The 20,902-nt window shown below is 37.0% G+C and overlaps 4 protein-coding genes across 5 annotated transcripts; 1 reads left to right on the top strand and 3 right to left on the bottom strand.

The window, feature by feature from the left end:
• Window positions 1–447: 447 nt before the first annotated feature.
• Window positions 448–7,280, bottom strand: LOC108998848 (far upstream element-binding protein 2-like). 2 transcript variants are annotated; one of them, XM_018975577.2, is made up of 7 exons: window positions 6,926–7,280; window positions 5,846–6,213; window positions 5,307–5,492; window positions 5,080–5,181; window positions 4,921–4,995; window positions 4,700–4,816; window positions 448–1,884 (listed from the first exon to the last, which is right to left on the bottom strand). In XM_018975577.2, exons 1-7 carry the CDS (start codon window positions 7,164–7,166, stop codon window positions 670–672), a joined length of 2,304 nt encoding a protein of 767 aa, XP_018831122.2. In that variant the 5' UTR covers window positions 7,167–7,280; the 3' UTR covers window positions 448–669. The 2 variants fall into 2 exon arrangements, with proteins under 2 accessions (XP_018831122.2, XP_018831123.2); XM_018975578.2 differs by having other exon boundaries at window positions 4,924–4,995.
• Window positions 7,281–8,536: 1,256 nt separating this feature from the next.
• Window positions 8,537–13,460, bottom strand: LOC108998905 (TVP38/TMEM64 family membrane protein slr0305-like). The gene is made up of 7 exons (XM_018975665.2): window positions 12,599–13,460; window positions 11,278–11,330; window positions 10,940–11,032; window positions 10,614–10,837; window positions 9,755–9,821; window positions 9,323–9,433; window positions 8,537–8,745 (listed from the first exon to the last, which is right to left on the bottom strand). Exons 1-7 carry the CDS (start codon window positions 13,110–13,112, stop codon window positions 8,722–8,724), a joined length of 1,086 nt encoding a protein of 361 aa, XP_018831210.1. The 5' UTR covers window positions 13,113–13,460; the 3' UTR covers window positions 8,537–8,721.
• Window positions 13,461–13,904: 444 nt separating this feature from the next.
• LOC108998785 lies at window positions 13,905–16,530 on the bottom strand. The gene is made up of 4 exons (XM_035694852.1): window positions 16,350–16,530; window positions 16,198–16,251; window positions 15,850–15,901; window positions 13,905–14,334 (listed from the first exon to the last, which is right to left on the bottom strand). The coding sequence occupies exons 1-4, from the start codon at window positions 16,409–16,411 to the stop codon at window positions 14,113–14,115; spliced, it is 390 nt and encodes a 129-aa protein (XP_035550745.1). The 5' UTR covers window positions 16,412–16,530; the 3' UTR covers window positions 13,905–14,112.
• Window positions 16,531–18,244: 1,714 nt separating this feature from the next.
• On the top strand, window positions 18,245–20,447 carry LOC108998832 (protein PARTING DANCERS homolog). Its single transcript, XM_018975540.2, has 8 exons — window positions 18,245–18,311; window positions 18,862–18,983; window positions 19,057–19,145; window positions 19,215–19,310; window positions 19,398–19,492; window positions 19,652–19,692; window positions 19,827–19,910; window positions 20,277–20,447. The coding sequence occupies exons 1-8, from the start codon at window positions 18,245–18,247 to the stop codon at window positions 20,445–20,447; spliced, it is 765 nt and encodes a 254-aa protein (XP_018831085.1).
• The last annotated feature ends 455 nt before the right edge of the window (window positions 20,448–20,902 follow it).

Here is a 20,902-nt window from a genome sequence, read left to right as displayed (position 1 = left end):
GTAGAGTATGGGACATTACCCCCCATTGGGGACAATATGGGTAGCATTTTTAAAAAAAAAAAAAAAATTAAATGAGTTCCCCCTCCCACGAGTGAATATTGCCCGCCCACAAGGAGGGAATCGTCTGGCTAGGTGGTCGTGTGTGGTAGATCATGGCTTGATCCCTTCTGATGAGACTCACGGCCATCTTGTAATGGACATTGTTCCCCTCGGCCAACCGGTTGGCACGCAAACCACACTGCTGCCAGCTCGAGGGTTGGGTCTCCCCTCCTAGTGGGCTAGTGGGTGGCAGGCAGCACAGGGAGAGGATCTCTCTGACTCTCTCATTTTTTATTGGGAAAATGATTAAGGGGAAACGGTGCATTTCTTCGGTCGAAACCGTCGGTTCCTGTAGAGGGACCTTTACATATTACCAAAAAAAAAAAAAATTAACAATGCTGGTCCCAGTTGCTGCAACTCCATATTTTCTTGGATACCATACAAAATGCCAAATCACGAGATTCTAACAATTCTTCGTTAAGTTCACAGTTCAAGCAAATATTACGATTACATCAGAAAAACAGTGCCCAAAGTTCCATCAACAGTCAGAAAGGCCTCTAAATGAACAAACTAATACTTCGAGATCTAATACAATATGTGGCATCCAAACTCAATGAAACACTACCTTGATCAGCGGGGTGCACCATATGTTTGCGTTGAGTCATACTGAGCATAACCGGGCTGGGGTGACAAAGTTTTCCCATAAGCTGCTGACGCTGGAGCACTTGATGGTACAACTCCATAACCACCTGATTGTGGGATAGACTGATCATAACTTGGTTGAGTCGGTGCTGATTGAGTATAGCCAGGCTGCCCACCATACGCTGCTGAAGGACCACCACTGTATGCAGCAGGATCTTGAGGCCCTTGGTAACCATAAGCTGCATTGTTAGCAGCTGGCTGTTCAGGGTAACCTTGTTGCGAGGGTGCATATGATCCATAAACCCCACCAGGAGCCACTTGTGCATAGCCTGGTACTTGCTGTGCAGCAGGCTGACCATAACCTTGCTGCACTCCCTGCTGTGGATAAACAGGTCCAGATGCCTGTGGCAGCTGACTATACCCATCAGCAGCTGGTGTGGAACCATATGGAGGATATGTTTGCTGCACCTGAGCGCTGGATGCATAAGGATAAGGCTGTTGAGGGGGTGCATTTGATCCATATAATTGGGCAGGAGCAGAACCTTGATAAGGCATGTCCCCTGTTTGAGCAGCCCTGGGAGGACCATACGGCTGGGGAGTAGGTCCCTGTGATTGCACGCCATATGATTGTGGTTTACCATACTGCTGTTGTGCAGCATAACCTAGTTGAGTGCCTACCTGTGGGTAAACTGGCTGAGAACTTCCATGTCCTCCATAGGGATGCTGTGTTGGAGCATGATTTTCATATCTTGGATCATCGTATCCATGCCCAGAATGTCCATAATCTGGACCCTGTGGCTGTCCATAGTTATAATTTGCATGGGACGGAACTGAACCCATAGCAGCAGCAGAAGGGCCAGCATGCGAAGGAATGGAAGTTGAAAGTTGGGCAGAGACTGGGACATCAGATAAATGCCCTCCTGGTCCACCATAGTAATCGTAACCGCCATTATGTGGGGGTGGACCCCGCATGCTAGGATGCCTTTGCTCCCAACCGGCAACATAGCCACCTCTTGGACCCATTTGTTGAGGATAATTCCCATATGCTGGAGGTGGATAATGTGAATTATGAGGTGGATATGATCCACGATGCTGATAATCATATGCTGAAGGGCGAGGACCCCACTGAGTCGGACCAGCAGATCCACGGGGTCGATAGGCCTGCTGGTTAAAACCCCCGGAGAAAGATGAAGGCCTCACAGGCTACTCCAAGCAATTGCACATAGAAAAAATAAGTTATAAGCAGAAGCAGATCCATTCACAATTAAATTAAAAACATTAGTAATGTAGAGAGGACCAGAAATTGCTACTGGAGCTTGGTAAACCACAAATCCAGTTCAAATCTTTTGAGACGCTACAGGGCATCATTTTGATCTAATGTGAAGAACAAATATAAGGAAAAAGTGTTGGCAAAATCAGGAGAAAAAAATAAAGCTGAGATCACAACAAAGTGAAGAGAGAGATCGTACTTGTAATGATACTATAATAGCAGTTTAGGTTTTATGAAAACAGGAAGAATAACGGGCACAACAATGTCAATGATAGTAGAAAGAAAAAACTTAAGAGATACAGTAGAAAGTACAAATCATGAAAGAACACAACACATTTTAGATTGTTCAACACCAATTCATCTAGAGGAATTTGAGACTATGTTTCAAGCACCAAACTAGCTGGTTCTGGACCCATACTTAGAAAAGCAAAACCATGCTCCATTTCTTCAAATATGCAAACGTGCATACAACAATAGCCATCACTCAGCTTGGTGCTAAACGGACCATCATGCTTCTAATTTTTTTTATAGGTAAAAAGAAATTTATTAAACCATGTAATTTGGTATAGCCCACGTATCATGCTTCTAAACAAATCCCATGATAATGACCTCAAAATTTCAAATTCTTTAAGCATTTCATTCTTTTTCTTCTTTTGATCTCCTTTTTTATTCAATTCAAGCCATTTTTAATTAAGAGGAAGTTATAAATCCAGTAGTCAAGCATAGATGTATATGATAAAATAGAAGTGCAAATATATTTACCTTCATCTGAAGAGTGACTGAGGACGATACCATGGCAATGGTTCATTGGGATGTGAATGTCAAGTTTATAAGAAAAAAGAAAGTAGGTTTCACAAAAAAGAAAGTCATATGTACTATACCTAAATGCATTCAAGTGCATGGTCAGTCAAGATATCCAATTAGACTTCCCAGGTTTTAGGTGCCCTATGATGCTTTTAATTGATGCAAATGAAAGACTTCTTTATGTTACATACTTCAAGTTGTTCTACAACAAAAATTGAAAAAAAGAAGTATCATTTCATGATTCGCTTCCATAATATCCTGATAAATACGTATAGGAAATAATATATATCTTTTAATGGCATGGAACCACACCTAGGTAGGGCCCTTTGGAACCACCTCTGGGGAGTTAACCTTGGGTACACCTCACCCGTCATAACTATGCATCAAATCATTCAGGGGAACTGCTAGTCATTCAAATGACCTAAAATGATGGAACTAATACAGAACAGTCATTAAAATGTTAATCATGAAAGAAAGCCAGTTGCATTTGACGCATGTTTTAAATTCCCAGTTTATCGATACAAATGCTTTAGACACCTGCATAATGACTAAAAAACAATCATATGTCCCATGCTACATGCTACATGCTTCAACATTGCATAAGAGCTTAGACCATCGAGGGTGGCATGGCATGTTATATGCTAGATTGCATAACGCAATCAAACAGTCTCGCCTAGATCTCAAGTAGCCATGCTATAGGTTCTATGCTAGACCTTAATATACATCAGATGACATGTATGGTGGCATTCTTCATACATAGAATTGGACACAATTTTTGAAGTAATCCCCACGGATCTAAATATTATGGCTTCACCAAACATTACACTTTCTTCCAACACATCTCAATCACATAACATGGGTGGCACTAATGAGCACTAAGGTTAATATAAAGTAGTTTTACAACATTATGATTTTCTTTTAACTTTCAAGTCTCAAAGCAATCTTACCAACTATTAAAATCCAGCAATCGCGAGATTTAAAGCCCTGATACCTCTCTTTCGTGGATGAGAGTGAAGAATGGTTGTCTATTGCCACAAGAAGAAAGCAATGCTGACCCCATGGAAAAGGCAATAGCGAAATCTGCATTTTTAAAGCGAACCAATTCGAAATCGGCACCTTCAAGATAAATAAATCATGGCAACCGACATCTTGGATTGAATATATGATCTTCCTAACAGCATTCAAGTGACCTTGGAATGGATCATTCATCAATATCACATACTCTTATGAACAGTGGCCACTCTCACACTCCCATATCAAAAAAATCACACATTTCTAACTTAATAATCGGACATACAAATTCAGTTGTTTGGATATATAATCATGTCATGACCAGACTATATGCTGCTTTTCCAGATGAGATGATGCCAAAATGCTGCTCAACCAGTCCAGGAAGAAGAACAGTTCCACACTAACTCAATCAAGACATCAACAAGTATAATGGGAATATCAATATAATCCTACTCAGTGAAAAGATAATAATAACAGCAACATATTAAGCATACTCGTTCAATTCTACCAATCTCCAACTGCTTAAAAATAATACAAATAAACCAGAGCAGTCACAGAACTCGAATTTAATGTGTAGAATTATTCTCAAAAAAGATTTCCATCCAATTCATACGTCTCTGGCTAACATCTAACCTATTTTATATCTAAAACTGCACAGATCTAACATATGGAACCCTTCAGTATAGAAGGTCGAGTAATCCTGGCTACACTAGACAGTCTTGTGAGTAGTCTTACAATAGATAGATTATAATACTGATTAACAGGCATTTACAAGCATACTCCTCCCTCGGTGCATGCAAAGTTGTCAACATGACAAGAGCTTTTGGTAAAAGACTATTAAAATAAAACCATTGCAAACATATACTAAATAAATCATTCAAGAATTTAGCTACATTTTTCATCATAGAAAAAAGCATTAGGTGGAAAACAAACCTGATTCATGACTTCTTTTATCAACTCTCTGGCCATTTCAATTTGCTTCTTGTCACCAGTCACTCGTACAGTCCTTTCTTTAGATTCATCTTCTTCTGGAAGGTGTTGCGGTATCAACTAAAGGGGAGAAAAAAGAGAAAGTAAGCACACATGATGTAACATTATAACTAAACAAAGAAAAAAAAAATCCACGACCTCAAGGCAAGGGGTAAGATGTCAACTACCTGGATGCGAGCTCCTGTCCTGGTCTGCAGACCTTTAATGGTCTCCCCACCCTTGCCTATTATTAAACCAACCTGGATCAAAAAAGTTTATATACGTAAATCATAGTTCAAATCATTGATAAATATTGGTCAGCAAAATACAAAGAAACTATTAACCTTCTCATTTGGAACTTGTATCTGGATTTGTTCAGAAGCTGCAGCAGCCTGTGCTGTAGTGAGACCCTTGGCTATAAGGGAAGGAGAGCCCCCGGCATCAGCCTGCAGAAAAATTTCATCAAAGTGAAGCAAAAACCAGACAAGCAGTTTCATATTTGTCAGGAATGCACGTTGTCATAAGCAGTGTAGTGATCAGAAAGTAAAGCTAGGTTCAGTCAGAATGAAACCTCTGCAATGACAGCATTTATAAGCTTCTCGGCCTTATTTATATTCTCCAAGCTTCCTATTATTTCCACAGGCCTTGTTGCAGAATAAGGCTCAGCATCAGCATCCCTTGTGATTTGAATCTTTGCTCCTGAATTGTACTGTAAGTAGCGAATGGTATCCCCAGCCTTGCCAATAAGAACGCCAACCTGCACAGAATTTATGCAAATATATGTGTCAGAAACCCATTCGACTTTATAAAAGGTGAAATACAATAATGACTCCTAATTTTGATAAAGCTCCTAGAAATGGGCAAGCAAAAATGCATGGGCAGCTTAGGATAGGGGAGTCCTCCTTTTTCAACCTTGTGCAGTTGCTTGCTCGTTTTGATTTGGCAACACACAGTAAGATGTAACCAGTTTCCTAAAGTGGTCATCTCATCTTCAAGACATGTCGATGAATGGCAGCTCTATCTTTTCCCACCCAGCCAACCTCCATCAGGTATCTCATCTTCAGGGACTTAAGCCACAACAACAGAGCTAAAAGAAATTAGTCAACCCACCTTATTGTTAGGCACCTCCATTTTCCGCGTCATAGTTTGAGAAACATCTTCTTGCTGAGAAACTTCAGTGTAGGGTTGCTGATTTTCCTCTTTAGATGAAAACTCTGTAGAGGGCTGCTGATTTTCCTCTTTAGTTGGTTCCTGAGCAGTCTCTATCAAAGAATCCTCAACAGATGGCTGTTGAATGTCACCTGTCCCAGGATTTTCCACCGAGGATCCTTCATTGCCGTCGGTCACTGTCTGCAGAACTTCTTCCGTGGGAGTTTGAGCCTCTCCTAACTGGAAACCCTCCACAGTAAGTTGTTCATTGTTCTCTCCAATGGGCCCATCATCTTTCTCTTCTTTTTCTTGGTGCCCATTTTCATTAGCTGTAACAGCAAAAGTGGAAAAAAATACAGATTACTAATTAAAACATGGAAGCATGTGTATAAAAAGCAAGTATGTTGCATTACGACACATTTTCTTTCACTAATACAGAATAAAAGCGTTTCAATCTATCTGAGGCACACAACCAGGATAAATTCTACAAGTTATCATCAAGTGCGGCACCAAATCTATGAACAGTCTACAATGACAGAAAAATGCTATATACAAATTTTCATTCCCTTCTGAATCAAACTCCTTCACCCCGCAATCATACCCATGAAACCAAAAAAAGGACGACCTTTTCCCCCTCTGTAGCTAGTTCTGAAGAGCTCAGAAGTTACGCTCAACTTTCATCAAAAGATGTCCATGGACATAACAGGCGTTTTTTCCAATACAAATCTGGTTTTCGCTTTTCACCAAAAATAATTTCTCACCAAATTAAACGCAGTGAGTCAGTGGCCATGAAAACAAACACCTATAGACCCCGTTTGTTTCGTCAAGAAAAGTAACTTACAAAACTTTAGGAAAGAATGAATTCTTTCGCTTCCACCCAACTGAATATTCAGAGGCTTCAATTTCCCATTTTTATTATCCTTTCATCGGATGGCGGACACACAAATGTATACGTGCGTGTGTACACAAACACATATACGCTCATTTATATAGGCACAAGAAACCCTAGTTTGAAAATAAAACAAGTTCCTTTGAAGATACCTGAGTCATCGGGTTTGTCATCGACGCGGGCTCGCTTCACCTCGGGTCCATCTAAGGGGTCTGAGACGTCAACTTCTTCGGCCGGTGAATCATCATCAGGGTCCGCATTCAGATCGGTTACGTGGTCGGCGCTCGGCTTGGTGGGTTCAGGGGCTTGGGGCTCCGAGTCCTCGAGCTTGCGCTTGTGATCCGACGGCGCAGCGGGGCTCACCTCAGCTGCTACAACCTCTTCCTCGGCCATAGAGTTCACGGAAGCTCCGAACTATCACCAAATCGAGAACCGGGGTTCTGTAGTTCGTGGTAGTGAGATCACTGAGATGACGAGCAGAGAGAGGGTGTGGTTAGTGGCTGAGGGTGGAGAGGTTCAAGGCTTTTGTAAAGAGGGATATGGGCCTGGAGGTTGGGCTTTTGGATCCTTTCTCTTCCTTTTCTATTTTCAAACTTGATTTAAAAACAACAAAAAAAAAAAAAATCATTCAATTTTAAAATGTCAGTTTCTAACATAGATATATTTTATTTAGAAATATCATAAAAATAAACTCACAAAATGATATGATTTAATATGATACATTAAATTATAAAAAAGAATATAAGCCTAGAGATTGGGCTTTAGAATCTTTTTGAGTAGACTTCCTTTTCTATTTTTAAGATTGATTTAAAAAGAAAAATCATTCAATTCTTAAGATATCTGTTTCGAACCGGAATATATATTTTAGTTAAAGATATCATAAAAATAAACTCATAAATGACATGATTTAATATGATACGTTAAATTATAAAATTATTTTTATATAAAGTAGAGTTAACGAATTATACAAAATTATGTTAGTTCGGTCGTAGTGATCTCTTTTAACAAAATTTGAAAAAAGTTCGATTGTGCTCTTGTTTATGCATACATTGAGATCAAAAGAATTCTCGTGGAATAAATGTAATTTACTATATCCTGAGCGGAACCCCTCCAGCCTAAAAAAATTAATATTCCAAATAAAAATTAAAGAAATATGTTTGTTTAAAGTATGAAAACCAGCAAAAGGCCTGGAGAACTGTACGAACCTAACCGTTGGTCTCTCGGCAGACATTGAAGGGGTTTTACCTATACGTTCATGCAAAAGCCATGGCAAGCTTTACATCCGATTTCGCAAGAAGAGTCATGGCGGGCCTGCATTTCTAGTTGAGTTCCTCGTAACCCATTCCCTTAAATTTCCCGTAACTGTTTTTCTCTCAGCATTATTGTTGAGAGGGAGAATTTTCTAAAAAGAAATATTTTAATCATAAAAAAATTTTATAAAAATAATTTCACAAACTTACGTGAGATGATATGATATGTTAGATTATAAAATTAATTTTATTATAAAATATATCTAACATATCATATAAAACCACGTCAATTTGTGAGTTTATTTTTATAATATAATTTTATAACCGTAACACTTCTATTTTCTAAAAGATTTTCTTTCAGCAGGCTGGGTTTTATATCGTATCTCCAAAGATCAAATATGCATAGCTTAAATTTGAGGCAAGCCGTGCTCGGTTTTCTCACAAATGTTCAATCTTTCAAATGAAACAAGTGCAAATTAAATCCAACGCAAAAGAGAATGAGAAAAAATGAAATGGTGGAGAAACATAATAAGGCATTATTAGACTTGCTTATTTTATGTAGCATATCATAGGCCATACACTTGAAAAAATCGAAGGTTCCGGTTCGATTTGATTAACCTACTACCATTTGCACGAATGATGCATCAACGGTTAATACTCCAATTTAAGTTGTTAATGTCTAATTGCAATATTTGCGTCTACTCAGTGTCTTTCACAGCATCCTGCATTATAAGCACAAACATGGAACGAGTCAGCATGGTGGAAAACTGATTTTTAAGTACCACAGAAATTCATTTTATTTTGGAATCAAAATATCACACTATTAAGGAAACTCATTTTATTTCTCCCACCCCATTTAGACATCACAGTTGTAGAGAAAATTATAACACCACATTAATTCAACCAAAACATGTCTCACTTCCCACTTTTCAGGGTCAGCAACATGAAGAAGGTATGTAACACCAGATATCCCCCAAACATAGGTTCAATAAGAATTAGGTGTTGGGACTGCTCAATTAACAGGTCATGAAAACAAGAATATTAGCCGTTAGATAAGGAGGTTCACTAGCATGGAGACTTGAGTAGTCAAAAATTCACTAATAATTAGACAGGCATGGAATTTGCCAATTTGTTTGTTAATAAACTTGATTAGATTCTTCACTGATATTAACCCAGTTGGCAATGAGCAATCAGAACTAGAACCACAAACAATTTTTTTTTTTTTTTTTTTTTCGGGAGCAAACCACAAACATGGTGCTCGTTAAATAGAAAACACCATCCGATGGGGAAATTAATTACCTTGGCAAGCCGTGCCACATAAGCAGCAGCCAGTGCTGTGGCCAATAGTCCCAGCCCAAGTGTTAATATCTGACCATTTCTTCCGGGTAAACTCACACCAGATTCTTCTTGCTGAAACATCACCCAAAAAATGAGAAGGCAGACGATCAGATTAAGTAGCGTAATCTATATATTTTAACTCTATTTGTACAGTGAACAGTATACGAGACAAAAAATAACCTTTATGTTGGAGTAAAATTAAGTCTTCAGCCTATAATTTTCATTCAATTATCTATCATCTAAGAGATGTTTGGCCCATCGCATCAATATTGTGTGCTTGCTTGTTTTTATTATTATAATTTTTAATTAGGATACATTATACACAATATTCCTACAAGTAGGATAAATAAATATCTGAATTTCAAAAGGAGGAAAAACCAGCTAAAATCTCACAATAATGGCTCGACCAAGTGCACCAGCACTCACATAAGCCCATGTTCCTGGAAGCATCCCCAACCAACTGCACAAAAATTATTGTTCAAATTTTTATCAGAAAGCAGAAGATGACAAGGGCTCTACAAACTCATATGAAACTTATAACATCATAACTCATTATGTTTTCTGACAGCAAGTTCCTGAATGCCATTAAAATGTTAGCTTTTTATTTGATATCCTTATTATTTCTCTCTTTTCTCTTCACTGCAGATCTTCCAAGATTTCACGTTTTCCATTATTTAGAAATTTATGCCTCTTTAGCAGGAAGTAACTAGCAAGTCAATAGATTTCTTTCTATAGTGCAAAATCCCTCCAGTTCTGAGTCCTGACTAGGTTACTTATCAAAAAACAGTTTTGGCTATGTCACAAACCTAATTTCAACATTATGACAGAATCACAATCTCACAAGTATGAAGCTCATTCTAATTTAATAGGCAGGGTTTAATAAATAGATAAACTCAAACATCACCCCATATGTACTAATTATTACTTGATAGAAAAAGAAGTGACAACTAAATTGACAACTGGAGGCATGATTCAGCAAACAATAATCAGCTAGCCCATGCATAAACAGTGACATTTTAAATCTTTACTTGCTAGCAAAAATTGGAAAAATAAGATCTCTGCAGATTTCAAGCTAGAGGAGAAATTATTTCTAGGTTCTAAAGTGAAATCATTGAGGAATTCATATGTCCATTAGCATGGCATTCAAATTAAGTCATGACAAAATCCAGTGACAACATTTAGAGCAACCCCCACCCCACTCCAAAAAAAAAGGTAGTCAGAAGCATTATAATTGGGTCAAAAAGAGGCAGACCTTCCCAACACATATGGTACAAACTTCACAGATGTTAATCCGTATAAATAATTCCCCAATGAAAATGGAAGTAAAGGGCTCAAACGAAGGAGGGTAACGACTCTGAAGCCATTTTCCCCAATTGCTTTGTCAATTGCTAGAAATTTTTTATTTCCTTCAACAAGTTTAAGAATGCGGTCACGAGCAAAATATCTAGCAATTAAAAATGCCACACTTGCTGCCACCTGAAACAAGTTCAAGATATTACGAAAAATTTATTGTAGACATGGTTATCTTTTTTCTTCTTTTTTTGTTTTTTTTGCAACTTACAAAAGAAACTAACTCACTGTGCCACTGATAGAGACAAGGATAGTGCCAATAAGAGAGCCAAAAAGAAGACCAGCGGACATGGTCAAAGGAATAGCTGGAATCGCAAGTATCTAGGAACATAAAACATTCAAAGTCAGTTTTAGAAGATAACAGGTGTGTGTGTGTGCGGCAATGGAAATTGTTGGACATTGTTACAGTGTTAATGTAAATCCTTTGAATACATGTACAATGTGTCCATCAATTAGAAAATCCTTGTTTTTCAAGAATTATCATATCACCGTATCCATATAGTATCAAATCTATGTCTGGTGACAGTATTGGGTATTATACTCAAGAAAGAGTTTCAATTGCATACTTCCAATCCTGCATAAGCCGCTACAAATAAAGCATATCCAGCTGGGCCATAACCTGTTCAGCAAAAGAACTTCATAAGATTTAAAAAAGAAGCGCATTCTTTTATAAAGATGAGCAAATAGTTAGATTCCTTCCCAGATACTAGCTGAAAATGCTGAGAAAAAAACACAGTTTAGGAGTTCAATGGCATCGTGTGCAGAAGAGGGTAGCTCCAATTCGTAGAGAAGATCTATTTATATCGATATAAAGCAAACATCTTCGTTTTGAGATATGTTGGAAACAATAAAACAAAACAAACACCATTCATGGAAAATTATACCCAATTTACACATTGTATGACTACATGAACTCCAAATTAGATTGCATTATGCAATATTATCAAGGAAGAAGATACATGGAACATGATGATCAGGTGAATATAGCTGGTAATGGGAAGCATCAGCAGTACTAGTCTGAAATCAAGTGTCTCACCACTTAAAGGAAAATTGGAGGAAAAGCATACAATCAGGCGAGAGCGGGTCTTCAATGGAAAGCAAAATTCAGTCTAAAAGCATGCAGAGATATTTTCAGTAGGATAAGTTTCAGTCTTAATGCACCCCCAAGGGCAACTTTTCAAGGGAAAGCAAAATTCCTTTTCCTTTTCCTTTTCTTTTTTCTTTTTCCTGCTAGATAATTTGCGCATACACCAAATGGTCTTCAACTCACGACCTCACTTTTCAAATAAATTCTTATAGAAGAAGGAGGTGTCCTTTGAGCCATACTGTATTGGCAAGGGAAAGCAATAACGTGTGCAGGCTCCCAGTTTTAATCCTCTTTCTGTCTCTTTCTATGTACTCTACCTATCTAGGGAAGGGGGGATACAGATGAAGGCACATGTAGACGGACACATTCAAGCGATCCCCATAGATATGGATCCTTTGAAATTCTGAACTTCATGCATGCCAACAATCTCGATAGACTGCACTTCCATACATAATAAGGAGGTAGCTATCATGATCAGCGGGATTAGATACTGCTTTGACCTACTAGCGTCCTCAAATAGGTCTTGAATTTTGACAAAACCACCTACAACAAAATCCATATTCTAATAAAATACGTACGTATAAAAACACAACAAAATTCGTCCCAATTTTCACATAAGCCTGAGCAAGGCAAAGAATTTCTATCCAATCAGCAGAATCCACACCAGACTCACAAAACCTCAAAGGAGGATCTTGGCAAGATCCAGAGAAACAGATACCCATGACTCGAACAGAAACGAACAAAATCCAACCTAAATTAACAGTAAACCTAAAAAAGGTAAAGGTTTCTCACGGAACTACCTTCGATAAAAGTCGAGAACCGACTCAAGAACGCATTGATCTGGTCCTTATAGACATAACCAGCAGTGGCAAACCCGCCAACCAATCCCACCAGCAATACACCAGCCAAAAGGGTACCCTTAAAAGCAGTGTCATCCTCCAATTCCAACTCACCCTCCTCGTCATCTCTTCCTCGCTTATCACCGCCACCGCCTTCCTCTTCGCTATTTGAATTGCTAAAGAACCACCTGATGCTCTGTGGGGCAGTGCGGGGAGCAGTACCACTCCTCTGCCTCTTGGTCTGTTTCAAAGCATAGCACGGAGCGAGGAAGTGAAAGCGCTTGTCGGGTCTGAAGCTGGAGAGGAATGACGAAGAATTATAAGAAGAAGCAGGAGGAGGAGGATAGAGGCTGAAGAGGCATGGCGGTGGTGGTGGCCTGAGAGTGAGGAGGGTGCGCATTCCAAGGAGAGAGATGGGTGCGGTATAAAGGCTTTCTCTTTGTACTGGGAGTTGATGAAGCAGTGCCATGATCATAAATGTCTTCTTGTTTTTACCTCGTTTGGTTGGTTTAGATTTGGAGGGTGCGCAACCAGAACTTCCGACTTCTGTCGAGTTTCAATTACTGTGGAATGCATTGGATTTTCATGGTTTTGGCAGCGTTTAGCAGCACGGGGAACCGTAATACAAAATGGGGCAAAACTGAAAAATTCAACGCTCAATAATGGCTCTGTAAATATGCCATTTCCAAAGTTTAGAAGATCTTGAAGTTGGGTTTATATTGAGAAGCGAATGTTTGACTGTTCATGATAGCCTGGTCATAAGAACCGTATGGTGTTGAGATAAATGCATAAAACGCAGGCGCGCGCCTATCCTGGTCAGAAGAACCCGATTGTGCATATGCAAGTATCAAAAGTCAAAACACGAGAGAGACCCCCCCGGCTACGGTCCAGCCACCCGTAAACAATTAGGGCAATAATGAGAGGAGATAGTTTTAGATGAAAATTAAAAATAAAATAAAATATTATTTTTTAATATTATTATTAGTTTAAAATTTAAAAAAATTAAATTGAGATTTAAAAAAATTAAATTTTTTTTTATATTTTGTGTAAAAATTTTAAAAAATTGTAATAATGTAATGAGATGAAATAAAATACTCAATCCAAAAGAACCGGCCATTTGAATTTCACACAAGCACATCAAAAGCTAGCCACAATGAACAGAAATGTTTCACAAAGCGGCTAGACTGCTCAGCAGCAATTCTACATATTTGACTTCTGAAGGTCATTTAGCAGAAGATAGATATGGTACTCGATACTTCGACAATCATTTTCTTAAAGAAGCTTCATATTTCATATTCCAAGTACATAGATCGGTTCAAAACAGTAAATAATTCATTGCAATCATAATCATCATTGAGGAGGTCGTCTAATTTGCTGTAAAATTCATTTGCAGGAACCTCAAAGTCCATCTACATAGGCCTAAAGTAAGGAAGGATAGATATGAATGTGAAAGGGGATGGTCAAATTTAATTCCTTCAACCCTTTTGTGATTCACTGCTTTCCGTATCTGGATCGGAAGAGCAACCGGTAGCATGTGATTGCAAATTTCCTTTTAGGAAGAAAGAGTTGAGTTCCAGATTCTGCAAAGAAGACGTGAACTTGTGAAGATGATCATTTAGACCATCTTGCACTACGTGAGGCAATATCTGCTCTGTCCTCTCAAGAGCTTTCACCGCAGAGCTCGCTGCAAGACTAATCTGTGAGAAAACAGGAGGAAACATGAGTAAACTGAAAAGTTTATTCTTTTGCCGCATCAAAGAACCATCGGATCTTATATCCACGATATGCATTGTATGACTTCTTACTGCATTAACCACCTTTGGCTGTAACATATGCTTTGTTCCTTATAACGAACGAATTCGAGATTCTACATGTCCCATGAAAGGGGGAAAAGGGGGAAAGGGGAGCAAGGCAAATAACACTGGAACGTTAGGGGGGAGGGGATATTATAAGCTACTGGTAGTTATTTATAAGTTAAAAACAAGTGAAAACCAATACTAACAAAGTGCAACGGTATAACACTGAATTACAAAAAAGTTAGTTCTATGACCTTGTTAGTACACGTTCAAAAGTTATCCTTCAGCGAGCAGCTCCAGAAAAGGTGATGAGAGTCCTCTACCAGGATTTGAACAATTGCGACTACATCTTGATTAGAGTTATGCAGTTAGAATATGATATGGCCCCAGTTAAATAGCAACTATGATTCTGAAACATGGATGATATGTTATAGATGAATTTAATTAAGGTAAAGCAGATGCCAGTACAAACATCATATATTTTGCACATGTCTTATATTTTTATACTATAATGGCAACATTCCTAGTTAGTTTTTTCATATTTTCTAATTTTCAGTCTCCTAACTTCTGCGAGATTCCGCCCTTCTAGCTCTTGTCATACTCAAAACTGCACTCATATGCAATTTCATGTTATTTCATTTTTTCACAAGTAAAACTGATAAAACCAAAATCTTTGGCCTCTACTATCAAAAATCTTTGGCCTCTTGCTGATATGTCAACAAAAAGGAGAGACTTAAGAGCTGCTAGGGGAAATCTATTTCAAAATACTTCAGGTCTTCTTCACGAGGTTTAAAATTTTTGCTGCTTCTATTCATGCTGCTTCCTACTTTAGGACATCTTCTATTCTCAAATATCTGTCCTTTTTCTTTGATCAATAAGATATCTACATGGAATAAATAAATAATAGAAGGATAGGGAATGGATGAGTGGAAGAGGTGTCCCAATGAATGTCTTTCAGAGAAGGAAACTTCACCCTCCAATAGCTAGCAAATACGAATGTTGTCTAGACAATATGAAAATAGAATATGCACCACTCCATTTTCTGATGGGGAGACAAAGAACGACTATGATTGCTGCTAATATGAATTTTCACTCTTATTGATTTCATTAAAATCATAACCTAAATGCTGAATTACATGTAGTAATTGAATAGAAACACAGCATTCACACATTTAATACAATGCTATAGAAGCAGATTTGAGTACAAATCAAATCAGAAATATAGAAGCTCACGTTTGCAAAAGCAACTGAATCATTAAGCTTTCAACATATGCAATGCTTAAAACTCCACTCATAATTGGAAAAAGTACATCACATCAAGTTCACAATCAAATACAACAATGAATAAAAATAAGAATATAGGAAATTGGGGAAAGTGGATAAGAATGTAAAAAAATAATAGGAAAATCACCATACCGACTGAGAAATCGTCCTCGTCAAAGCTTTTGTCAGAGGCACTACGCAAAACCTTCAAGGGATGGAGAAAAAGAAAGGAAGAAAGAAAAAAAATGAGCAAACATATTCTTCTCCGTTTGGTTGCTGAGAAATTGCATAAAAGTGAGAAGAAGTGGAAATCCCCAGTTCACTACGCCCCAATAAAACTATTAGGCTTAGTCGAGGATTTTTTTTTTCTTTCAGAAATCAAACTATATAAAGCTTAAAATTCGAAAAATTTATCCCGTTTCCTTTTCCATTTTCCTTTGTTTTCTCAGTAACCAAAGGGATTGTTATGAACGAAAAGATGACTAAAGAATAAAAACTCACATTCCCCGGCCTCCGGATAGAGCTTCTTCTGATGGGTCTTTCCATTCATCAATTCTGCAAAGTGAAAATTCATCATGTTATGTTATAATCTAAATTACATAAATATACATATATGTAATATTGTATAGAGACAGAGGGACAGAGAGATTTACATCCAGCCGTAACGACGGTCGAAAAGAAGGCGCTTCGAGAGCCGCTTTGAGGAGTCTGCCATGGAAATTTTGGAATCTATTATTATCGTCAGGAGGTTCCCTGCTCTCTCACAGTCACGGTACCAATGGAAAGATATAAATTATAACCTCAGGAAGTGCTCTTTCTTCTCTTTTCTATCTGAGCTTGACGTTCAATGGGCTTTTTCAGTCCGCCCTTTTTCACCAAGTATTCCTTGTCTTTAAACAAAAAATCAAATACATACAAATACTATATTTAAATTAATAATAAATACTTTATTTAAATGTAGGGGCGATATCCGCATGTTGCCGGGTGGGGTGAACCCTTCTTCGCACCCCGTCCCGCACCATGTAGGGTATGGGTTATCAACCCTGTCCTCTACCTCGGTGTCGGGGGTGGGATCGAAACTAACCCCGCCCAAACCACACGACTCATTAGATCTAAAAATTATTTTTTAGATTCAAATTATAATATAATTAAAATTTATAAATACAAAAAAAAAATTTAAATTCATTAGAATTCTATTTTGTAATTAAGTCTCACATTACTTAAATATGATTATTGTATTGTCTTGACCTCTTATATAAAAGTTAGTTTAAGAGGCTAAGACAATCCAGTAAATATTGTATATAAAGGTTGGTCTACTTTAAGGCTACGTCTGGATGTTGAACTGAGTTTAATTTAATTAAGTTGAGTTGAGTTGAGATGATAAAATATTGTTAAAATATTATTATTATTTTGATATTTGAAAAAATTAAATTGTTTATTATATTTTATGTTAGAATTTGAAAAAATTGTAATGATAAGTTGAGATAGATTTGGAATCCAAACTAGTCCTGCTTTCAATAAATTGTATATATTTATATAGAATATATTTATTTAATAAATATATAAAATTTAATTTTTTATATGTAGAGAGGCGGATTGGGGCGGGCCCGGCCCTATTAGAGCATTCTTATTGGCTTGACTAAATTCATCTTCAAAATTTAGTCAATATCACACTTTTTTACATTTGCCTATTCCATTTAAATTCAACCCCCACATTAGATTATTATCCATTCACTCTCTATATAATAATAAAATATTATTAATTTAATAGTTTTTTTATTTAATTTATTTTTATCACATTTTGTATCTCTACCAAGTAAATGTTAATAATAATTATATTCTAATTAAATTAATATTAAAAAAATCATATTTTCAAAAGTCATTTAATGCTAATAATAAAAAATATTTGATTAAACACATTTAAAATTCTATCTAAATTTATTAATTACAAACCAAATAGTATTTTTATTTAGAGTGAGAAACTAATATTTTAATATTTATTTGGAGTGAGAAATTAGTATTTTAATGTTTGGTGAATCAATTGTGATTCTCCATATTTGGTCAACCACTGTAACAAAAGTCTAAATTATTTTAGATTTGTCCAATTCAATGTGGAATTTTTTGACATCAATTATATAAATTTTAGCCAACCTCCTCATTTGGCCAAGCCAATGAGGATGCTCTAAGTGAGTGTATATATTTCTAAAAGAAAATTTTTATTTTGAAAATAATGTAGATTTATATTACATAATTTGATTTAGAAAATTCTATTTTAATTCAATTCAGACCTAGTTTATTTTCACAAACGATCTTACCATTACAATTTTTTAAAATTTCAAATAAAATATAAAAAACAACTCAACTTTTCTAAATTCTAAAAAAATTATATTTTAATAATATTTTATTTAAATTTAAATTTTCATCTCAAACCGTTAATATAACCGAATTCAAAGCCCGAAGACAGCGATACATATTTTCCCGCTTCACTCAAAATCTGCCAGACCCCGGCTCCATCTCTCTCACTTGAAACTTCTCATCAGCTTCACCAATGGCGAATTTGGAAGCAACCTATAAAGATTCGACGGCTCAAAATCACTCAACTCTTACAAATTCAGGTCCGTTTCCCTCACAGTTGTTACTTGTATTTTCGTTTTGCTTCATTCCATTCTAATTGGCGAATTCGGTTTCATTTCCCTCGACTCTCGGGAATCCAGGTTCATTAGATTCCATGGCTCAAAATCCCTCACCAATGACCTTTTGCCAGAAATGTTATTATCGTTTTCCACCTGATTACCTAGTGATCACCTGATTATAGTATCTTATACTATAATTTGAATCTTACAATTTTAGCTGAGTTGGAGAAACTTCAACTCCTCCGTGTTCAGTTTTTATTTTTTACTTAATTTCGTCCGTGTTCAAGATCATGATATTCACCTCATGCTAGTTGTTCACTGACTTCTAGCTCCAAGGTGGAGTTAGGTAAATCTCTAAAGCTTATTGTCCTCGCCATTAAAGTATCATTAGAGTGAATTTCATCTAGAGTTGTACGTACTAGTGGAGGCTCTGTGGATTTGAAGCCAATCACTGTGCGTTAAACAATTGAGGCAGCATTCACTTACATGTCCTTCTGCAGTTGTAATGTGTGATCACGTTTTCTTTATGCAGGTGGTGGAGTGTGTATGATGAGAACCGCATGGAGAGATGAACAACACCCATCTTTTATCGATTTTATCTCTTCCTTCCTCAGTGCTAACTCTATCCGTCTTAACTTCGTTCCAATTGCCCCGGTATATATGAATTGATTTGCTTGTCTTCTTTGTATAATAGGCTTCTCACTCAATTGGGTGGTTTTATCGGTAGGACTTTATTTTCAATTGTGGAGGCGTTTCCGTGGCATTCATATTTCTCACGAACTTGGATTCCAAATACCTTTCACTAATGTTCAGCAGGTAACCAGGCTGCTGTCCTTTTTGACCTTCTAACTTAGCATAATGCTTAATCTGATCGGTTCTCTACAGAGTTCAGAAACTGAAGGGGCAATTTGCAAATCTCTATGTTGTTATCATCCTCCCAACCAAGGAACAAAATGATTTGTTTGCTCGCTCTTACTTCAAGTGAGTCATGTGAAACTTTGCATCCTAATTATTTTTCGAGCATGTAACTGATTTTGAAGAACTTGGGATTGTCTGGCGCTCTGAAAGATATGGGATGGAGCTTGGTAAGCCAACCTTTGTGCCAGTACAAGACCTAGAGATGGGCTTTGAGAAGATTGTCAAGATAGCTCACTCCCGTGGGGGTAAGTGCTTATTCTCTTAAAGTTTCATGAGTTTTTCCACAAAAAAAAAAAAAAAAAAAAAAAAAAGAAGAAGAAGAAGAAGAAGAAGTGTTTATTCTCTGAGGTTCACTTCAAAGGACTCTTCCAAGTAATTCACTTGAATAAACATGAAAATTGCAGTATGCAAACGACAGGATGCCGTAACAAGATTAAAAGTTGAGGTCAGTTTATTAGAACTGTTCTCTTGCTTCAATTTTGTGCTTAAAATTAAGTATGAATATTAAACAATATTGTTTGAAATCATTGTTTTTCAAGATGCGCCTAACATGTGCATTCACTTGTATTGTTTGCAAAGAAGAAACATTCTGTGCAGCGGATGGACTTATTTCTGAAAGTGGTCACATCCATACCAGGCCTTGACAATCATGATGCAAATGCGGTAATTTAACCCACTAACCAATATATTGAAACTGAGCCTGCTCAATCCTGTCAATTTCATACCCTCGTACTTGCAATTTCACCACTAGTAGTCTATATTGTTGCCAGGTGGGTGAGGGTAGGCAAGATTTAAACCTCTAATTACACATTCTTGCTAATTGCTTATCATAAGCACTGGCACTCGAGTTTTTATCGAGTCATTTTCAATACAGACCTTTTCTAACCTAATGGTTCCAGATTTTTCACCGGGGTTTTAGAAACTAAAGCCCACCTTTCTGCTCATTTCTTTCACATGGCTTTGATTTGGTCATGATGTGATCTTTGAGGCGTTTAAAACATTTTTTTATATTCAGAATTTTCTCTTCAGCTTAATCAAGCAATTGGCTCGGTTGAAGCAATTGCCAAGGCATCGAAGGCGTACATTCTGGAAAACACAGACCTTTCAGCTGACAAGGCAGAAATAATTTCTAGGTTTTTCAGGGATCCGAAGTTTTACCTTAGCCCCAAGATCAATAGATCAGAGAAACAGTTGATTTAAATGAAATCCTGAAATATTTTGTTAAGCAGGCCCGAGGTGTGTTATAAAAGCCTTTCCAACTTAAAATTCTAGTGAGTACACTGGAATGTCAGGATAAGATTGATTAGAGACACCTACAACAGTTCCATGTACCAAGATTTAATTGCTAAAAAACGCTCTTGATAGGATATTTTCACCTTTGTCTTCTATCATGATGTTAGGAGAATGCTTCACTCTCTCTCTCTCTCTCACACTCTCATGAAACAGGTAGAAGAGAATATTATAATTTCATACAAATCAGAGCCTTGTTGAATTAGAAAAATTACAAGGGCGGTCATTGGAATTTTCATTTTTCTAACTGATAGTTTCATAAGGATTTTGAGTAATCATATATCAAATGATCTATTGTCTAAGTTTTGTTAATTAATTAATGGAAATTACTCACTTGTCACGTCATGATTAATTACAGGAAGACA

Source organism: Juglans regia, chromosome 10 (assembly GCF_001411555.2).
Source record: "Juglans regia cultivar Chandler chromosome 10, Walnut 2.0, whole genome shotgun sequence".
Taxonomy (NCBI): Eukaryota; Viridiplantae; Streptophyta; class Magnoliopsida; order Fagales; family Juglandaceae; genus Juglans; species Juglans regia.
This window is presented reverse-complemented; position numbering and strand designations above follow the sequence as displayed.

Excerpts from the sequence above, each read along its gene's own strand:
- LOC108998848 (XM_018975577.2), bottom strand. The coding sequence starts at position 7,166 with ATGGCCGAGGAAGAGGTTGTAGCAGCTGAGGTGAGCCCCGCTGCGCCG. Across the intron at positions 6,214-6,925 it reads TGACAAACCCGATGACTCAG|CTAATGAAAATGGGCACCAA; the intron begins GTATCTTCAAAG and ends TTGCTGTTACAG. Across the intron at positions 5,182-5,306 it reads TAAATGCTGTCATTGCAGAG|GCTGATGCCGGGGGCTCTCC; the intron begins GTTTCATTCTGA and ends ATTTTTCTGCAG.
- LOC108998905 (XM_018975665.2), bottom strand. The coding sequence starts at position 13,112 with ATGATCATGGCACTGCTTCATCAACTCCCAGTACAAAGAGAAAGCCTT. Across the intron at positions 11,331-12,598 it reads GTTCTCGACTTTTATCGAAG|GTTATGGCCCAGCTGGATAT; the intron begins GTAGTTCCGTGA and ends TTTGCTGAACAG. Across the intron at positions 11,033-11,277 it reads CGGCTTATGCAGGATTGGAA|ATACTTGCGATTCCAGCTAT; the intron begins GTATGCAATTGA and ends TTATGTTCCTAG.
- LOC108998785 (XM_035694852.1), bottom strand. The coding sequence starts at position 16,411 with ATGGCAGACTCCTCAAAGCGGCTCTCGAAGCGCCTTCTTTTCGACCGT. Across the intron at positions 15,902-16,197 it reads CTATCCGGAGGCCGGGGAAT|GTTTTGCGTAGTGCCTCTGA; the intron begins GTGAGTTTTTAT and ends CATCCCTTGAAG. Across the intron at positions 14,335-15,849 it reads CGAGGACGATTTCTCAGTCG|ATTAGTCTTGCAGCGAGCTC; the intron begins GTATGGTGATTT and ends GTTTTCTCACAG.
- LOC108998832 (XM_018975540.2), top strand. The coding sequence starts at position 18,245 with ATGGCGAATTTGGAAGCAACCTATAAAGATTCGACGGCTCAAAATCAC. Across the intron at positions 19,311-19,397 it reads TTTGCTCGCTCTTACTTCAA|ATATGGGATGGAGCTTGGTA; the intron begins GTGAGTCATGTG and ends GCGCTCTGAAAG. Across the intron at positions 19,911-20,276 it reads ACAATCATGATGCAAATGCG|CTTAATCAAGCAATTGGCTC; the intron begins GTAATTTAACCC and ends TTTTCTCTTCAG.